The 17908-nt window shown below is 44.8% G+C and overlaps 1 protein-coding gene across 4 annotated transcripts in view; it reads right to left on the bottom strand.

The window, feature by feature from the left end:
• Positions 1–4050: 4050 nt before the first annotated feature.
• LOC147613264 (uncharacterized) overlaps positions 4051–17908 on the bottom strand; it is a 229187-nt gene continuing 215329 nt past the window's right edge. For all 4 annotated transcript variants that reach the window (XM_086782544.1, XM_086782543.1, XM_086782546.1 and 1 more), the window contains 3 exons: positions 5573–7360; positions 5440–5474; positions 4051–5342 (listed from right to left, as the gene is read on the bottom strand). In XM_086782544.1, coding sequence (XP_086638670.1) covers positions 4631–5342; positions 5440–5474; positions 5573–7360 — 2535 coding nt within the window. In that variant the 3' untranslated portion in view covers positions 4051–4630. The remainder of the gene's footprint in view (positions 5343–5439; positions 5475–5572; positions 7361–17908) is intronic.

Below are 17908 nucleotides of genomic sequence, written 5' to 3'. Positions count from 1 at the left end.
ACAAAAGAATGTTTTCGACCCACTCTAGTGTCCCCAAGCCGAAATGTCACAAGAAATTGTAGTTTTGCTACTGTCTTACATAATATGCTTATAAATTTGAGACCAATTTCCATCTTGATCAAATTCTAAATGCTTTTCAAATCATTGTTCCAACATCATATTTATGAAGTTGAAAAATCATACAAAAACTGACTCATCTGTATATCAAAAACTCACTTGTTTGTACATTTGAAAAATGATTTACAACAAAGTTTCATACCTGAAGATTATGAAGAACATTTCAATGATCTTCAGAGGGGGTTGTGGCAGATTGGGAGGTGGGAGTTTGGGTGGGATCTTTTGTAGGAGATTGGGAGGATTGGGCAAGATCTTCTGTAGGAGATTGGGAGGGCACTTTAGATTGTTGTGCCAGTGGTGGAATGGGAGCCTCGAGAATTTACGTCACAACGCAGTTCGTAATAAAAAGGCAATCCATTGCCTTTGCTCAAAACTGCCTAACATCTAAACTTGAATAGGATCCCAACGGTGGACCCTATAAGAACAATATAAAGTTGGATAAGCATATAATGTAGAATATATAAGAAAATAAATATTGATTTAATAGAACCTATATCGTCTTGTAGCTGAAAAAGTCCTCTACAGGAGCAATTTCGCATTTAGGCAGACCCTCCATCCACATGAGTGGGAGTCGGGTTGTATTGGAACTTCTAATCTACTTATTTGTATATCCAAAAAATTATCTCGAGTTAAAACCTCCCAGGCATTCAAAAAGACCAAGCTCCAATGACCTCTGCAAAAACCTTAAAGGCTTACAAAAAAATCATAATGAATTTATCATGTATAAAAATTATACTGGTACTTACATTTCGTAGCCAACAAAACATATTGAGGGGATCCATGTTAGTAGGGAACCAATTCAAGATATTAAAAAATGTGACATTTGGATCATGCAAGTGTGTCGACAACAGTGGGTCCAACAAAAGCACACGACTATGTATTGGGGAATTTCTTTTGTGCTTACCTTGATTTTCAATTGGAGACCGATAACTATGCTCAACACCGCCTACAAAACATTCGCTAAAACCTTGGCGAGAAGAATATTTGGTAGCTTGAAATATTGGGCTAGAAAAGAAAAAGGGTTCATTAAAGGAAGATTTATTCTAGATGCAATCATTGCCTTGTGGGAAGGCATAGAACATGCCCAACAAACCATTCACAATGATGAGGACTCCATCAAAACATTCTAGAAATGTCTTTATATCTTTTGACTGGCCTTTGGCTCTAAGATTAATCATGAAAAATCATGAATAAAGACCCTGATCCAAAATTCCCCCTAGTTGTTGGAGCAAGGATGCAAGGTCAGCCAATAAGGCCAAATATTTTGTCTCAGCATCCCCATGGGCTTTGGAGTCCTACTCCACCAAAGGTGGACCTAGGTGATGGTCAAGATCCAAAGGAAGTTTGATCAGTGGAAGGGGTATCAACAGGGCTTGGCCTACTAGGATGGTAGTTCTTAAACACATTATTTTCCCTTGCTCCATCTATTTCCTCTCTTGTTGGAGACCCTCAGTTAGGGAAATGAAACGGCTAAACTCCATGTGCAAAAACTTCCTATGGTATGGGATGTAGAGGTGTACGAAATCTCGAAAGTAGCATGGCAAGCTTGCATACTGTTGAAGAATGAAGGTGGCTTTAGAGTGCCGAATATAGAAGAGGTGGTGGATAGGATGGCTGCTAAATGGATTATAGGAAGTCTTCAGAACAAGGAGAAGTGGTGGTCCATTCTGCTTAATAGGCATATGAACAACTTCAGAGTTGCAGAATGCCACAAGTGAATAGCCACTTGGCCAGTGAATATCAAGCCTATGGGAAGTCTATTGGTTAAATCAATGTGGAAGGCTTGGAATAGATGCAAAAAAAGAGTTATATTCTTCGCTAGTAACCTCAGAAGATTTTGGGGAACTATTCACAAGGACTCATTTTGGTTGTCAATGGTCCTGAAAAACTGTATCCCTAGTGAGCATACCCACACGTAGAGGCTATCCAAGAAAGGGATAAGATGATGGGGGAGACCTATGGTACAAAGGCAATCAAAGATGGCTTCTTCCAAATGAGCTAAAAGTAAAGGTTCTGAGAGATGAGCAACTTGTTCAGAGCCGAATTGAGCTGCTGTGGGATCTTGATATTGCCCCAATGCTACAAACCCAGGGTCCCTTCTTGATCCAAGCCTTCTCATGGAAAACATCTGTTTCCCATTCTCTGGCTACCCTCTCAAGAGCCTACCCTGCACTATAAACTGAATGAGAGATGGCGCATCTTATGGGATTGCCAAGCAGTGGGGATTCAAGTTCTCCAAAATTTGATCTCCTATTATCTCCCCTAAGAAGTCTTACTTCCTATGGTTATTAATGCACAAAGACTTGTGGACAAATAAAAGAGACTTAAGAATTGGCATTGGAAGTGGATTACATCCTAGATGCAATAAGAAGGTGGAATCGCGTGCATCTATACATTACCTTTGCCAGTGGAGCGAGGAGGTGCTGAGACTCTTGCATGAGTGCTTGCGCCCAATCCTAGTCAAGAACCTTACCTAGAAAGAGGTTCTGCTTGGAGTGCATATTGGTTGCTCCCAAACACTATGTATCATCATTAGAGCCAAAGTCATGTGGACAATGTGGTTGTGCAAAAATGAGTGGTTATTTAACAAATCATTTAATGCATTATCTAAGCAATGATTTGTCTATGGTGTAGATAAAAGTGACAATCAAAGCAAGATTCAAGATGTGACATGCTTAGTACACTTCGCATGATACAGATGAGAGAAGCTAATCCTAGCTCAAATACCTTGTATTAGGGTTAGAGAGCTAATGCGATCACATGCAAGTTACGAGGGATCAAATAGATCCCTGCTGTGCATGTTGAGAGAGAGAGAGAGAGAGAGAGAGAACTCAAACAAAGAGTATATGAACAACTCAATGATAGCTTGATTAGATGTGTTGAAGTTCATCAAGTACAATTTACACATACACAAGACACACGTCAACACACACATACTAATGACTTGCGGCAGACTTATCATATCCACATATAAGGGGTTGTTTACACCTAAGCAAGTGTTCACATATACACATACATATGAATATAAAGACTCATACACACAGGATGGTTACAACGAGATGGGCAAAGACGTGAGGCTCCGAAATACCCAACAAAGAAGACCTCGTTGAGTTACACGTTTTCAAATTTTGAGCACAAAAGTATCCAGGAACATGTGACACTTCTCGTCTACCTCAACAAAAGTGGAACTGAAGGGTAACAGAAATTTACACGACTTTCCATAATCAATCGTGTTGGTTAGAGATCCAAGATCTGCTGTAATGTATTGCAGTATGTTTCAATAAGTAGGATATATTATTCTACGACCAATGATGAGACGGTCACTCGAAGGATATATTAAGAGCTCAACCCAAACAATGACTGATGGAGAGAAGTATTGACCTTTTACTAGAGTTTGGATATAATCTCACACACGAATTCTACCAACTTTTCACGATTCAAGTTGACATTTGGTTAAACTCTAAAATTAGCTCAAAAAACACTTAAAATTTGGTGCTAATAATTCTTATTTAAAATGCAGCTTAATGAGTTATGTAGGCACAGCATTTACAATTTGGAAGAGGACTTCAAAAGAACTCTGCATGTTTGCTAATACACCACCAATGGGAAGTTCAAATTCAGCCTTACAAGTGCAATCTTAACTCTACAAGAGTCTCCTCACAAATCTTCAAACCATTTAGATGTAAGCTATATATATATATATATTTTTTCTGGAAGCCCCTTTCGGGATGCAATGCAAGCATCGCACCACTCACACACACCACGGATGTCACGGTTTGAACCTGGGTCCATTCGTTTGGGTAGGGTAGAACAGCCCGTGCTAGACCACTTGGGCTAGAGCCCGTTGACTTAGATGTAAGCGATTTTGATTAAATAGCAAATACAATTAACCATGGCCTTACCAAAAATATACACGTACCTTAAATATTACCCTTTGTTGATATCAGGACAAGAACTCAATGCTTCCATTTTCATGAATTACTGCATTCATAGTCTTACATTTACACCTTGCATTGCAAATTACACAGAGTATCCTGACCCGGTCTTCAATCAAAAAATCAGTCCTTTGGTAGGTGCCACAGGTTTGGCTCCCTACACCTATTAACCAAAGGTGCCACAGCCTTACTACCATCCACATTACATAGACAAGGGCTGTTAATCCCACTGTAATGCAGCCCAGACTAGGTCTTCATACAAGTTCACACTAGGGCTGTCAGCCCTAACTACGTCCTCAAAACACCCTCTCATAGCCAATACAAAGGAGTAGATGTGAAGAGGATGATTTCTTCCCTTTGCATAGATATGAGCCAAGGGCTTCTGTGGTAGAAGAAATGTGTGAGTATTCTTCCATGTGAATGACTGTCCTTATCGTATCGAGCCACCACCCTTGCACTTGCAGGCAAGTCGGCATTTTGTTCAAAAACTCCAGCAAGGCCAAGCACATTCAATGCTTCAATATATTAAGAAATTTGTGAGCTCTATAGCAGACACCAGTGCCACGACTTGAATGGTATCAGCTGATGAGAAATATACGCTTTGTATCCCATGCAACTATCATCTGTCCACACAGCTTCTCAGCCTCCTCAAATGTATTCCCTGTCAGTATTGATGGATGCGGAAGTCTAGTGCCTTTGTCAACATTCAAATTCATGATGCTCACAATGCAAATACCATGCTCATCAATCCGCTTACCCTGCCAAACTCCTTCAACCTGATACAGGGTTCCAGTGGCAGCTTCTTTGCCGTCTTTATCCAACAGGGATACGAATTGGCCAGCTTCGCACTTGACAAACTTGACCGGTGCTGATCTACGAGAAGATCCGGGGACCAAATCAATCTCAGGAAGCTCATAACTATGCTTTCCATAAGCATCTGATTCCATGAAAGATCTATTGACTGCGGTCAGATCTAGTGCCGTGTGGGATCTACTCACTGCATTCACCTCAAAGTCCATGATTGCATCTGTGTTTTCAGTGGCCAGTTTGCACTGAGGAATCCCAATGCTTGTTGAAGGTTTCCTTGTTTGTAAAGTGCTGCCAGAATCTCTAGTGTTACCGCCGTCCTCAGCCGAGGTTGACTTATTGGGGTCGTTTGAGCTCCCACTGCAGGTACTGCTACCAGCGGCGGACCCATCATTATTATACACTGATACTCGCACCTCACCATTGTGTGCAGGAATGTCTGCGGCCTGCTGGCGTGCTAACCTAGCCTTTCTGTTATTTAGCCTGCAGCACGCCATCATTTTGAAAAACAATCTGAGACCTCAAGGTGCATGATTTGCGAAGACAATGTCCATGTTCTATAAAGAATACAATAGCTCACCAGTTCTTTAGCTGCTGGTATGAGATTTCTGGGCCCTGCACAGAGCAGGTACAGGCAGTGTGGTTAGCGGTCTTACCACTACACATCAAAAAGACTACAATAGCAATGCACCCTATCTGGTATGGCCTCTTACCATCTTATTCAGCTTGCTTGTCCACTGCATGATGAGGTCAGGATGTCTTTGCATGTATGGTTCGGTTTTGAGGGCATTCTCCATTACAGCCATTTGTTCATCACTCATTATGTTTCTCTTCCTTTTTCTAGGCTGGAGCTCTTCAGTTGCTGTTAGCAAAATGGGGTTCGGCAAATGGAAACTTCCAAGAGCATGATCATTGGCTTCAGGGATGGCACAAACCCGAGAAGCATCCTTGGGCCAACAAACCAGAGATTCTTCTGGAAAACAAACCTGCAAAGATCCCGGAACAGACACCTGAGAAGCTTCTGGAACACACACCTGAGAAGTTTCCCGAGAATAAACCTGAAAAGCTTCCAAACCACTCTCAGAGATCTTCTGTCTGGCTTCTACAACAGATGCAATCTTTGCCTCATCTGTTGGGCTTGAGAAATCCCCTTGTTGGTCTTCTTTATTCACTTCATCCATGCAAGGGTGGCAGCCTTGGGCTTGACTGTCTGCAGCATCCTCATGGACTCTAAAATCTTTTACCTTCAATTCAAACTTAAAGTCATTATCCTGCTGAACACAAAGAATCTCCTCATTCTCACTTTTAACTGGTAAATTCTCTGCTAAATTGCTTTCATTATGTTTGGCAGCCTCACATTCTCTGACAACGTCACTATCATGATACTCACCACATTCCATTGTTTCGGCAACCTTGTCATGTGCATCCGCATCCCCGGCGGCACAAGCTTCCTCTACAATATCCTTCCCAAATATGTCTCTCTCCTCATTCTCACTTTTAATTGATACGTTCTCTGCTACATTGCTTTTGAGAAGCCTTGCAGCCTCAAAGTTGGTGGCATTCTCCTTCCCATACTCACCACAGTCCACCTCTACCACACCATCCTTGTTGTTTACATGGTCTGCAGCATCAGACTCCTCTATAGAGTCCCTATGAGATGGTCCTGTGTCTTCCCTCGCAGCTTCACAGTTGGTCCCAAACTCACCACATTCCATCTCTACCACATTATCTGCATCCTTGTCGATTACACACTCTGCAGCACCTGACAGCTCTAACATGTCTCTATGACATGAGCCTGTGTCTTCTTTCTGAAAGGGTCCCCTGTTCTCCTCTTCGAGAAGTCTTGCCACCTCTAAGTCCCTGGCAATCTCAATCCCATACTCACCATAGTCCATTTCTACCACGTTACTTGCATCCTTGTCATTTACACACACTGCTGTATCAGAGTCCTCTATCATGTCTCCGTGAAATGGTTCTTTTTCATCCCTCTGCAATGATCCTTTGCCTGTGATTTCCTCTATAATGGCCCTACAGAATGGTACCGTGTCTTCCCTCTGAAATGGTCGTCTGCCTGTAATGTGCCCTCTAATGTCCCTATAAAATTGTCCTGTATCTTCCCTCTGGTGTGCACCCATGCCATCATTCTCCTTTTGCACTTGTAAATGTTCAGCTAGATTTTCTGTAGCATCAGATTCCTCTATGATGCCCCTATGGCATAGTTCTGCATTATTGACATCCTCCTCATTCACATAAGCATCCTCTGCTGCATCAGCTTTCTTACGAAAGCCTTTTCCAAACGTGCCTCTGTCTGTTTTAGCATTCAATACAAAAATTTCCGTATATATTTGAGCTCCTTCGGCACTCCATTCCATTTCTCTCACATCCCTTTCCCACAGCTGACTGCTATGCTCTCTTTTTCTTGCTTGTGCAGCCTCATCCTGTGTCTCAAAAGTTTCTCTTTTTTTCTTAGCCACAGATTGTTCACCAAAACTCTGAGATTCCTGCTAGCATGCAAGAAAAAAATTAAAGATTTAATCTCCCTAAAACACGGACAAAAAAGCTAAAACATATTTATAAGGTCTAAATGATTCAAAGGTTATCTATGGAATAAAAAAGGGTGAAGAAAGATGAAAAGAGTAGACATGGGGTGATCTCATCAATGCTGTAATTTGTTGGGCTGTGCCGTGCAGGCCCAGGGCCAATGGGGCCCATAAAACCCAGTTGGCCAGCATAAAAGGGGATAAATCCCATTTTTCCCAAGTCGGCGCAGCCCTTCACCTGGTCGGCCAGCTCAACCTGCTCCCCAGCCCTTATATAGGCCCACATTTCCTCATTCTCCCCATCTTCAGTTCCAGTTCATGCTTCATCTCTGGCAGCCCTCAAGCAGGCCATACAAGGAGATTAACGCACTCTAGATGGTGCTGTCCTGCAGCCTGCAAGTAGAAAAATGTAAATTCTGAGGTAACACAAATTCAGTCCAGTATAGGGCAGATTCAGCACCATCTTGTTGTACTTATTCCTGCAGCAATCCAAGAAAATACTCCTTCGAGACCTTGAGGATTCACCTGCACCACAACCAACTACAGAGGCATCTAAAGGTCAAGATGTAAGCCCTAAGGCCACAACAACAGTTGTAGAGGAGAAAAGTCAAACAGAAGAAGATGTAATGCTGGCTTGAAGATTATGAAAGCCATTAGAAATAACCCTCTACGGCCGGAAAGGTATTGTGATGGAAGAAAAGGTATTAATAGGAACTTGGAAGAAAATGTGCAACACATTTTACCATCGATTTGGCTAACCAAACTGCTCAAATGAAGGACGGTGATACCATTACGATGTTACTATGGACCCAACCTAAAGCAAGGAAAGACGATTTAAGAGGTTAACCAAAATATCCATTTTTTTGCAGCCTCTAGAACAATAAAGGAGATGCTGGGTACCTACCACGGTACTAGAGGCTCAAGGATACTTCAAAGGAGTCATCGATATATGGTTACCGAAATAAGTGAATGGTTAAAAAACGGACCATTCTGGTCCACATAGGTCTTGCTAAAACCGAAATTCATGCTACAAACCTTGTTGGAGATCATAGCATTTAATCCCACCACACAGAGGCTACCTCTTTAAACCACAAACTTCTTGGATGCCATATCCTATCAGAGCCACAATGCTGGACATGGTTGAGCTTCAACCAATGAGTGGAGAAGGTACACCATGGGAGAATGTGGAAAAGCACACAAAGCTGGTCAACCTACAGCTGGTAGATCTTTTGGAGATCAGGTTGGTAAGTTATATTATTGTCTACAGCTACTGCAGATGGAAGGCCAAGAATCCAGCCCACAAAAGGGGAGGCTATGAAGATATAGATGCTGATGAGTGGAGATCTATCCCAATCGAAGACTTTGACATTCAACCAGAATGGTGAAAGTACTTCCTCACTATTCCAGAGCATCAAAGGTGTACATACACTGTTGGGTATTTCAGAGTTAGTTGATGTGAACACCCTCTTTGGGTGTTAACAGCCCTTATTAGGTTTTGGTCAAAAGATAAGGTTTGTTGCCTATTAAAGCATGTACAAGGGTGGTTCTATTAATATGGAGTATCATTTGAGTTGTGCAATCTTTCTCTCTTCATCCTGTCACATCTCTCTCTCCCCCCCACCCCTTGCCATGTCTGCTTGTGAACCCATGCCATGTCTGCCTGCTTGTTGGCCTGCATGTAACCCATTGCCAGCCCAGCTGCCTTCACCTTAGTCATCTCACAGCCCTGCTACCTGCACAAGCCATCAAGTCACCTACGCATTCCACCTGTGCTAAATTCGCACCATGCACAACATCATTTATGGATTCAACTGGTTGCCATTCTATGTATGATGAGGGATATACATCTAGACAACAAACAAACACAGGTTAGAATAGATGTTTCCATTGAATAGATTACACTTAATGTATTAAACTTACAATTCGGTCTATGTTGACGAAGATCTTGAGGCCAAACATCTAACCTCAACTCCTTATGTAGATACACATGCTAGACAAGAACCTCCTTGATGCATGTTTGGTTGCTCCCATGCTTGAATCCTTGTATTCTTCCTTTTCAGCTTGATATAAACTTGTTGGTTGAGCCTCTATGCTTCTTTCTTCGCGATGTTTGTAGTAGAATCCAACTCCCCTTAGAAATTGTCAAGGGGATCCATGTGTTGTTTGCATCTAGTGTGTTAGAAATTGTGATAGATTGCACCTGTGAAGATGGCCTTATTACTCATGTCACCATAGCTGAATATGCGGCTTCCTACTTGTAAAACTTAAAATGATTTTGGAGCCGTGTGGCCCATGGATTGACAAAGGCTACACCAGAGGTGCTATCTGGCCTGTCTTGGGTAGCTTTGAGGTGTCATCCTCCAGGCTAGGCTTGTTGAGTTTGAGGGATTCTAGCTCCTTCTTGTCAGCAGCCCTCCGGGCTTTGAGGGCATCCAGCTCTTTCTTGAGGGAGGCAACAGGATCATCATCATCAGGCTGGATGGGGTCTGCAGGGCTATCACCACTCTCTGCAAAGTGTAGACAAGCATCTTCTAATTGAGTGGCCATAGCTTTGAACTCTTCCTTCGGTTTAAGGCTTTCTCGCAGCTTCTGCTGGGTAGTGGGAGGCAGCCCCACGCTTGTGAGCTGGCCGCATAAGTGTTGCCAAACTGCACGCTATCAAAGCCCCGCCGCCCACGGGCTGCACAGACCTCTTTGGCATTGATACCCAGAGTGGAATGTAAATGGATGTACGTGATCTGTCCCATAGGTCGGATTCGGCCTCCCGTGGACGTTAATATAACTTTCTTTCTTTCTTTCTTTCTTTCTACACTCTCTCTCTCTCTCTCTCTCTCTCTCTCCAGTTCGTGGGATTTTCTCTTCGCTGGTCTTCCTCTCTCTTCACTGGTCGAGTTCGGCCTCTAGTAGACCTTAATACAGCTTTCTTTCTTTCTTTCTTTCTCTCTCTCTCTCTCCCCAGTTCATGGGATTTTCTCTCTCTTTGCTGCCCACCAACAGTCTCTCCAGTTCTTCGATATTCCCCCTTTCTTTTGATTTTCTCTGTAGCCGCAACAATTTATTTTGCATTTTCCTTTGATTTTCCCCCAATCCTGCACTCTCTCTCTCTCTCTCTCTCTCTATCCCTCCTTTACCTATCCACCCTTACTCAGGCAGCAACATAATTGTGCATGCAATGGGAAAGGTGAAGAAGCTTGGGAAACAGGTAGTCCTCATGCAGGAAACCTACGAGAAACACATGGTGTGATTTCAAGAAAACCTTTGACATGCTCTCAACTAACAAATCAAGGAGATGCAGGCCCTCTGGAAGGAAGTACAAGACAAGGACCCACGCATTCAGGTACTGGAACAGCAGCAGGTGGCCGCACTCAAGGCAGCCCCCCTCACCACAGAAAGCCCAGCTTTGGGGAAACTTCAGGCCAACATGACGGCACTTAAGGCCACCATTAAACAAGATGTGGAGGACAGAGAAATCAGCAAACACCAGGTACATGCAGCCGATGTGGAGCAGCTAAAGGCTGCCAATGACAAGCTGCGGGAAGAGCTACAGATCAGGAAATAGGGCTCCACAAGCTATCATGACTGAAACTTTGGAGGAGGAGAGATGCAAGAAGGCGAGGGCCCTACATGTGCATGTCCGGGGTTACCAGCAGGGTCCTCTCCTAAGGCTGATGCAGTTACCCTCTGCCAGAAACTCGGGATAGATGGGACCTCCTTTGCAAATACGTGGAAACTGTAATGCTCCTTGCATCAATAGCTTGAGGACTTGTAAGACTAGAACTTTGATTCTCCACCCAACCATTTGATTCTCCACCCAACCATATTCCAAATGGACCCTAAACACATGGTTATATAGGCCTAGGTGATGCATGACCTTCCAACTTCAGCCCCTTGACCTTTCAATGGCTAGGCATGGCCCTTTCACTATCCAATGCCTCCTCAACTCCCCTTAGAAGGGGGTGCCTACTTTTGTGGCCTTTGGGCTCTCCTTATGAAGCATCTACATCCCTTTTACATTGACCTTAATGCCTATTAACCATTGCTTTAAACATTTCCAATTTGAAATCCCGTGAACCTTATTTATATGCAAATCTTTTACATATAAATAATCTTTTATAGTCTTACCTTATAGTGTTCCTTGTCAGTCTCATAACAGAAACCAGGAAAGACATGACATGTGAGAGGCCTCTTCTCATCTACTTCCTTGACACCACCAGTTGATAGGTCTTCCTAGATGTCTAGATGGGCTGTCCTCAAGGGCAGACAAATATTCATGGGGGATGATTTGACTCCCGCACAGGTAGCACACCTCGAGGCCATGGTGATCATACATGAGGCCTGCAAGGCGGGCACGTGGGCTGTCTACAGTGATGGCTGCATCATCATTACCCAACATCACCCCAAATAGGGGTGTGGGGTCTATGAGATTACATAGGTGAGGCTAGCCATATGGAACTTCACGGCACACTATGGTCTGACCCAAGAGGGATGAGTGAGACCTTAAACGTAGGGAAATCATCTTCTACACAGAGACACATCCGAGCCCTGAGAGGTGACTACCATACATAGCGGGTTACGAGTGGGAGTGAGCCTTCTGGGGTGAGACCCGCACGTTAGGAGGGGTACGAGGCTCGGGAGGCGTTGTGGTCCTCTACAGATCACACCTCAAGAACTCCTAGCATTGTCCGGAAGGACAAGGAGGCACGATACCTATGGGTGTGGCTATACAGCTGACTAGAGAGAGAGCTATCCATATTGCAGTATGCTATTTCCCACCGAGCCACTCCCCCTATGCTTAGTAGCATGGCCAGTCTCACGGAACTCCATCAGTGACACAGGCCTTATGAGATCATCACAAAATAGGAAGGTGATGGCATCATATGGAAGATACCTCCTCGAGCTCGAAGCTGCACACGGTCTCATTATTTATAACGGGATGCCCCAAGCGCCTTCACCTGCTTTCCACACCGAAGCGGCTCCAGCACCGTGGATTACCTACTAGGATCTCTGTCTTTGGCATGCCTCATCCGTGACTTCTCCACCCCACCACTCACCCCGTCATATTGACCACACCCATCTCCGCTTCACCCTCATGTGTACACTACCCATCTCCCCACCTCTCACTACACTCAGATCCATTTTGATCATGAGCTTGCTAGTGTTTACTCAAACGACATTTATTACCACCTCCAAGATGTGGACCCCTCTTGCCCCCCAAGCCACCCTCACATCGAAGCTCACCACCATCCTTCACACATTTGCAGCACCGCCTCCTTCACATGCATACCCCGAGCAACACCCCTCATGACCAGACACTTCGTACTCACATGCACGCTCTCTCTATCACATTCCCGACCAGCCACCTCTACAAAACAAACCGCCCCCCCTCCCAAGCAGCCCCGCCCCGCTGCCACCACTTTCTTCACACTAGGCATGGTACTCACAGCCATCATTCGTAGACTACATAATGGGCGAGCAACTGGATCATCAGGGAATCACCGCCGAGTACATCTCCCATGCCAATGACACACTTGCACCGTTACTAGCCTACATGTTCAATAGAGCCATGGGTGAGGGATTCCCGCCATCTTGGTCCACTAACACCATCACCCCCATCCTCAAAGCCGGAGATACACTGGACCCCAATAACTATAGGACGATCATGATTGGCCAAGCTATATGGATTGGTGCTAGAGACAGAGCTTAGTTCCTTTGCAAAGAGACAGTTCCTTTGCAAAGGAGTTGCTCTATCCTTCACCACATCTTCGCCCTTCGAGCCATCATCGAGGGTAGAGCACGCCATTATATTTCTGTTTTGTGGACTTCCGCACAAAGCTTTTGATACTATTTCCCCGGGCTTGACTACTCTAGCGCTACAGTAGATTAGGTTTCCATCCGACATGATTTGGAGCACCATCGCTCTTTATGAGTCACTCTCACACAATGGGTGAGAACCCCAAGAGGGATGGCACAGAAGATCTCTAGTACTATTGGGGTGAAACAAGGATGCCCTTTATTACCCACTCTCTTTGGCCTTTACATTGATGAGATCTCGAGCATCATTGACAGATTAAGTGGGCCACGCACTCCACTTGCAGTCATACTCATTTCCCTCCTACTCGACACAGATGACACTATGCTCATATCAGATTCAGCTAAGGGGCATTGAGGCACCTGAATGCTCTATAGGTTTTCTATACACAGCGAGATCTCACTGTTAACCTTGGTAAAACCAATGTCATAGTTCTCAACACCTCATGCCCCTACACATCCAAATTGCGCTTCACGTTGTGTGGTGGCTGGGCGATGGCCTCTACTACACCACCAACAGACTCACAAGAAGGAAATGTAAGAGGATCAGAACTTGAGGACACTAGGATCCCAACTCTAGAGGCACCAATCAGCTTAGACTCTATCCTTTGACCTCCGGGCTGACACAAATCGACACCTCTACACCTTCAATCTAACTTGGGTGTTACCTCCAACTGTCCTCCTTGGTTAGATCAAATCACCAAGACTTTTGATCTTTAGTCTAAATACCTCAGTTGACTTCAGTTGACAAGAAGCTGACCTAAATCTCTCCCAGCTGACACAGACAAATCAGATGTTGACTCTCGCGAATCAGACACTAGCTGATGACCCCAGGCAAAAAAAATTGTTTGCCAACATCAGCACACTTCAAAACCTTGCTTTAGAACTTCATAGCACTTGTTACCACTCCTTTGCTGACCTGAATTCACCTCAGCTCTAATATAGAAATGACAGAAAACTGCCTTCGAAATCCTCCTTTTATCTCCAGTCCAAAATGAGTCCTCCAAGATCCTCTATAATTCTCCAGCATCAGCTAACCTTATAGCCACAACCCCAAGGGCTCACCAAACACTTGGCTGACCCTCTTCTGACCTCCTGCTGACAAAAAACTGACTGAAAACTGCCTCAATTGTCCGACATAGAAATGATCAAATTCTGATTGTAGCCTAGAACAGATGCCTGCTGTGCAGATCCCAATTAGAAACACGTCAGCCTCTCTTCGAGAATGTCCTCTAGTGTCAGCCAACTATAAACACTTGACCTTGAACTTCTTAGAACCTGTCAATTCTCCTTTGCTTACGCCCTACCGACACTAGTCTGCCCTAACTGCCTGTACACTAGCTCGGATAACTGACGCAAAATCTGATCTCAATATGCATCCTCCTTGCTCTCTTTTTGTCCTCTTAGTCGAGCTAGCCTAAATCTCTCAACCCTAGAACTATGTTGAACATCCCCTTATACTCTGCGGAACTTATGTTGACACTAATCCAAATGGTCTTAATCGATACCGATTCTGCTTTCGGAGACAGAACCAACCGGCTCGGAAGCCTTACCTGGATCAAGAACTCTCTTTTATGTCTGCCGAATCCTCCTAACCCTTAGGTTTCTCTAATTTCACGAAGATATGATACCAAAGACACTATTGAGACTGATCTGACCGCTGATTGCTAACGGCTAACAGCGGACTCAACTGGATTAGACTTCCTTAGCTCTGAGTCCTCTAATACCTCTAAACCCTCTAAACACTCAAACCACACAAAGATACAACTCTATAGACATCCAACTGATTATAATCAACTCACAACTGATCCATAATGACCAATTTGCCCACAAACCTGTTTGACTTGTGTCAGGCTTTTGTCTGTCAGACTCAACCCAAAATAACTTCCCTTGAATCCAAAAAGATCAAAACAACCCTTTTAGCTCATCAGCTGTCCCCTAGACGCACAGCTGCCTGTAGTTGATACTCTTGTGACCCTATCTGACCGTATTCTCTCAGCAGAGGATAACTTCTTCAATTATGAGACAGCTCTGAATTCCAAGACATCAGACATACCTTCATAACTGTTCTATCTCAACAAAGTTAATCAGAATAACACTCTTTAAGCTCGATATCACAAATTCTCTTCAATTTTAACACAGATTCAAGCTTTGAACACTTGGCTTTCTTCACGAAAACAAAGACAGACTTTGTCTTAACACCCCTGAGACAATGGGTCCAAACATATTAGAAGAACATCTCTTTCTTTTTTTCATAAAGGTAAGAACATGATATTATGCAAAGGTAATGTACGCAGGCCTCATGGCCAACAGCTGGGCTAGAACACAAACAAACTCAAAAAAAGGGGAGAGGGGGGACATAAATAGTAGACAGTAGACGTCCAGACAACCGATACATTTTCCCGAGCAATGACAATGCTATCGGGAAAAAACCCTCTATCAAGTATGCACGCAATAGAACTATGCGGACGATCCGAATCCAAAAAGCGGCCAACTCTCGGCCTATCACATGCGCGGAAGCCACTACTGAAAGCTTCCACAACAGCAAACCCGGAATTCATCCAATATGGCCTGTATACCCAATCGATTGGCCATCGAAGATGAATGCATTTCAGGTGAGCCATATGTGCCACAAGCCAATCCACCTAAAGAAATGAAACAAATCCACAAGTGCAGCCTCCACTATTGCACCCTGAAGATTGCCGAAAACCCAATCCCTGACCGAAACATTTGTGTGTAATGGACCACCAAGCTCGGGAAACAAAACCCCAAAAGCTCGAAGCACGTAAGGAGGGGAAGTGGGCTGTATATAGAGATGGGCAAGTGTTCATCCGGGAGCGCCGGTCATCCTGACAGGGCGCGGCCTACGGGACCTTGAAGTTATCGGTGTGGAACTGCAATGGAGACCTAGGGTAGATGCAAGGTACTTGGAGGACACTTTCAAAGGCCGGGATATTGCCATGTATACAGAGACACACCATAGTGCAGGGAGTAAATTACCGGAGGTTCCTGGGTATAGATGGGAATCAGTATGTCGACCCCAACCACGCATAGCAGGGGGGACTAGAGGAAGTGGAGGGGTAGCAGTATTGTTAAGGGAGGAGTTAGGGGGGCAGTACATGTGATGCAAAGAGGTGCAGACGCATGCTACATGTGGATCAAAGTGAGCACAAATAGACCTTGGGACATTTATATTGTTGTCACCATTTGGATGGTTTTGGATGCTATTGACAGACTACGTAATGGAAGAGCCCAAGACCAAGACCAAGATGGTCTGGTGGTAGAACATTTTTCACATGCCGTAGATGTATTGGCACCACTGCTAGTACACATGTTTAACAGGGCCATTTGCGAAGGTTTCCCAGACAGTTGGTCGGCACATACTATTGTACCTTTAAGAGTGGTGACCCCATGATACCAAGGAACTACAGGACCATCATGATTGGCCATTGCTTGGCCAAGATCGGAACCATTTTCTACATCTCTCCCCAGATGGCTTTGTGACACGGTCTACATACATGGACACCCATCTCTCACATTGCATTCACAATGCCATTGGACAGATCCGCACTTCATCACATCAACTGAGGGTAGAGAGTGACATATACGAGGGGATGAAGCTAGAAGACCGCATTTGTCAGCTATGTCACTAGGAAGTGGAGTCAGAGGAGCACTACATATGCCGATGTACTGTGTACTATGAGATACAAGGGAGATACTGGTGTCTCTTCCGAGAGGGTTTTGGACCATTACGACATGTGATGGAGTTTGAGGATTAGAGGTGTTTGGGGCTTTTCTTATTGGAGCTCAGACGCCATCGAGAGGCTCTCCTACGAGCCAGGACAGCACACCAGGATCCACCCTGCCAGCGAGCGATGACAAATTTTTTCAGGGCCAGGACCACCCCGGTAGATACGACCAGGACCTCCACTACCCCCTTGGAGAGCTAGACGTCCCATAGACGTCCTTCAGGAGGAGTCACCCTTGACAGAGCCATAGCACTTTGTCGAGCGAGACGCCCACGCTTACCACGACCTCGTCCACGGCCGCCGCTTCATCACCGGTGGATTAGAGCCATCATCACCCGCCACAGGAGATGACTGCCCCACCACTTTAGTCTCTCTATCTTACAACACCCCATGAGAGAGATACTGAGATGAGTAGATTACACCAGTCTTATGCTAGTTGTAGATATTATACACTTTTGTTGTACCTTAGTAGGAGTATTTTCCTTTCATAGCTAGGCCACTTTGGCCTTTACGCCTGCTGAGATGACCTATGCGCCTTTGCTCTATGCGCACCCACCTGCACGCCTCTGCCTGCCTCCGTGCGCAGTGCCTCCGTGCGCACCTCTGTAGGCTACCTCGCTGCCCTGTGCGCAGGCCACCTCGCTGCTGTGCTCTGCCCGCCGCTGTAGGCTGCCTCGCTGCCCTGTGCTCTACGTGCCGGCCCTTTTCCCACCCACCCTTGCTCACTGCTCTCCTCTGACTGCCGGCCCTTTTCCCACCATTGAAATTTTAAACCATCTTGCTTTATGCTCCTCCTTAACCATAAAGACTGGTCACAAAGGCCTACGATTGTGTAGCCATAAGATCACTTGCATTTATGACCTTGTCACCATGTCCTCATGCCATGGAGTCTTGGGGTTTCCTCATGTCATGGAGGCTTGGAGTCATTAGGGACTTAGGCCTATGACTATTT

The sequence above is a fragment of the Cibotium barometz genome, chromosome 44 (assembly GCF_041138505.1).
Source record: "Cibotium barometz isolate CiBa-2024 chromosome 44, ASM4113850v1, whole genome shotgun sequence".
In the NCBI taxonomy this organism is placed as follows: Eukaryota; Viridiplantae; Streptophyta; class Polypodiopsida; order Cyatheales; family Cibotiaceae; genus Cibotium; species Cibotium barometz.
Note: the sequence above shows the minus strand (reverse complement) of the source record. Positions and strands in the feature narration are given on the sequence as shown.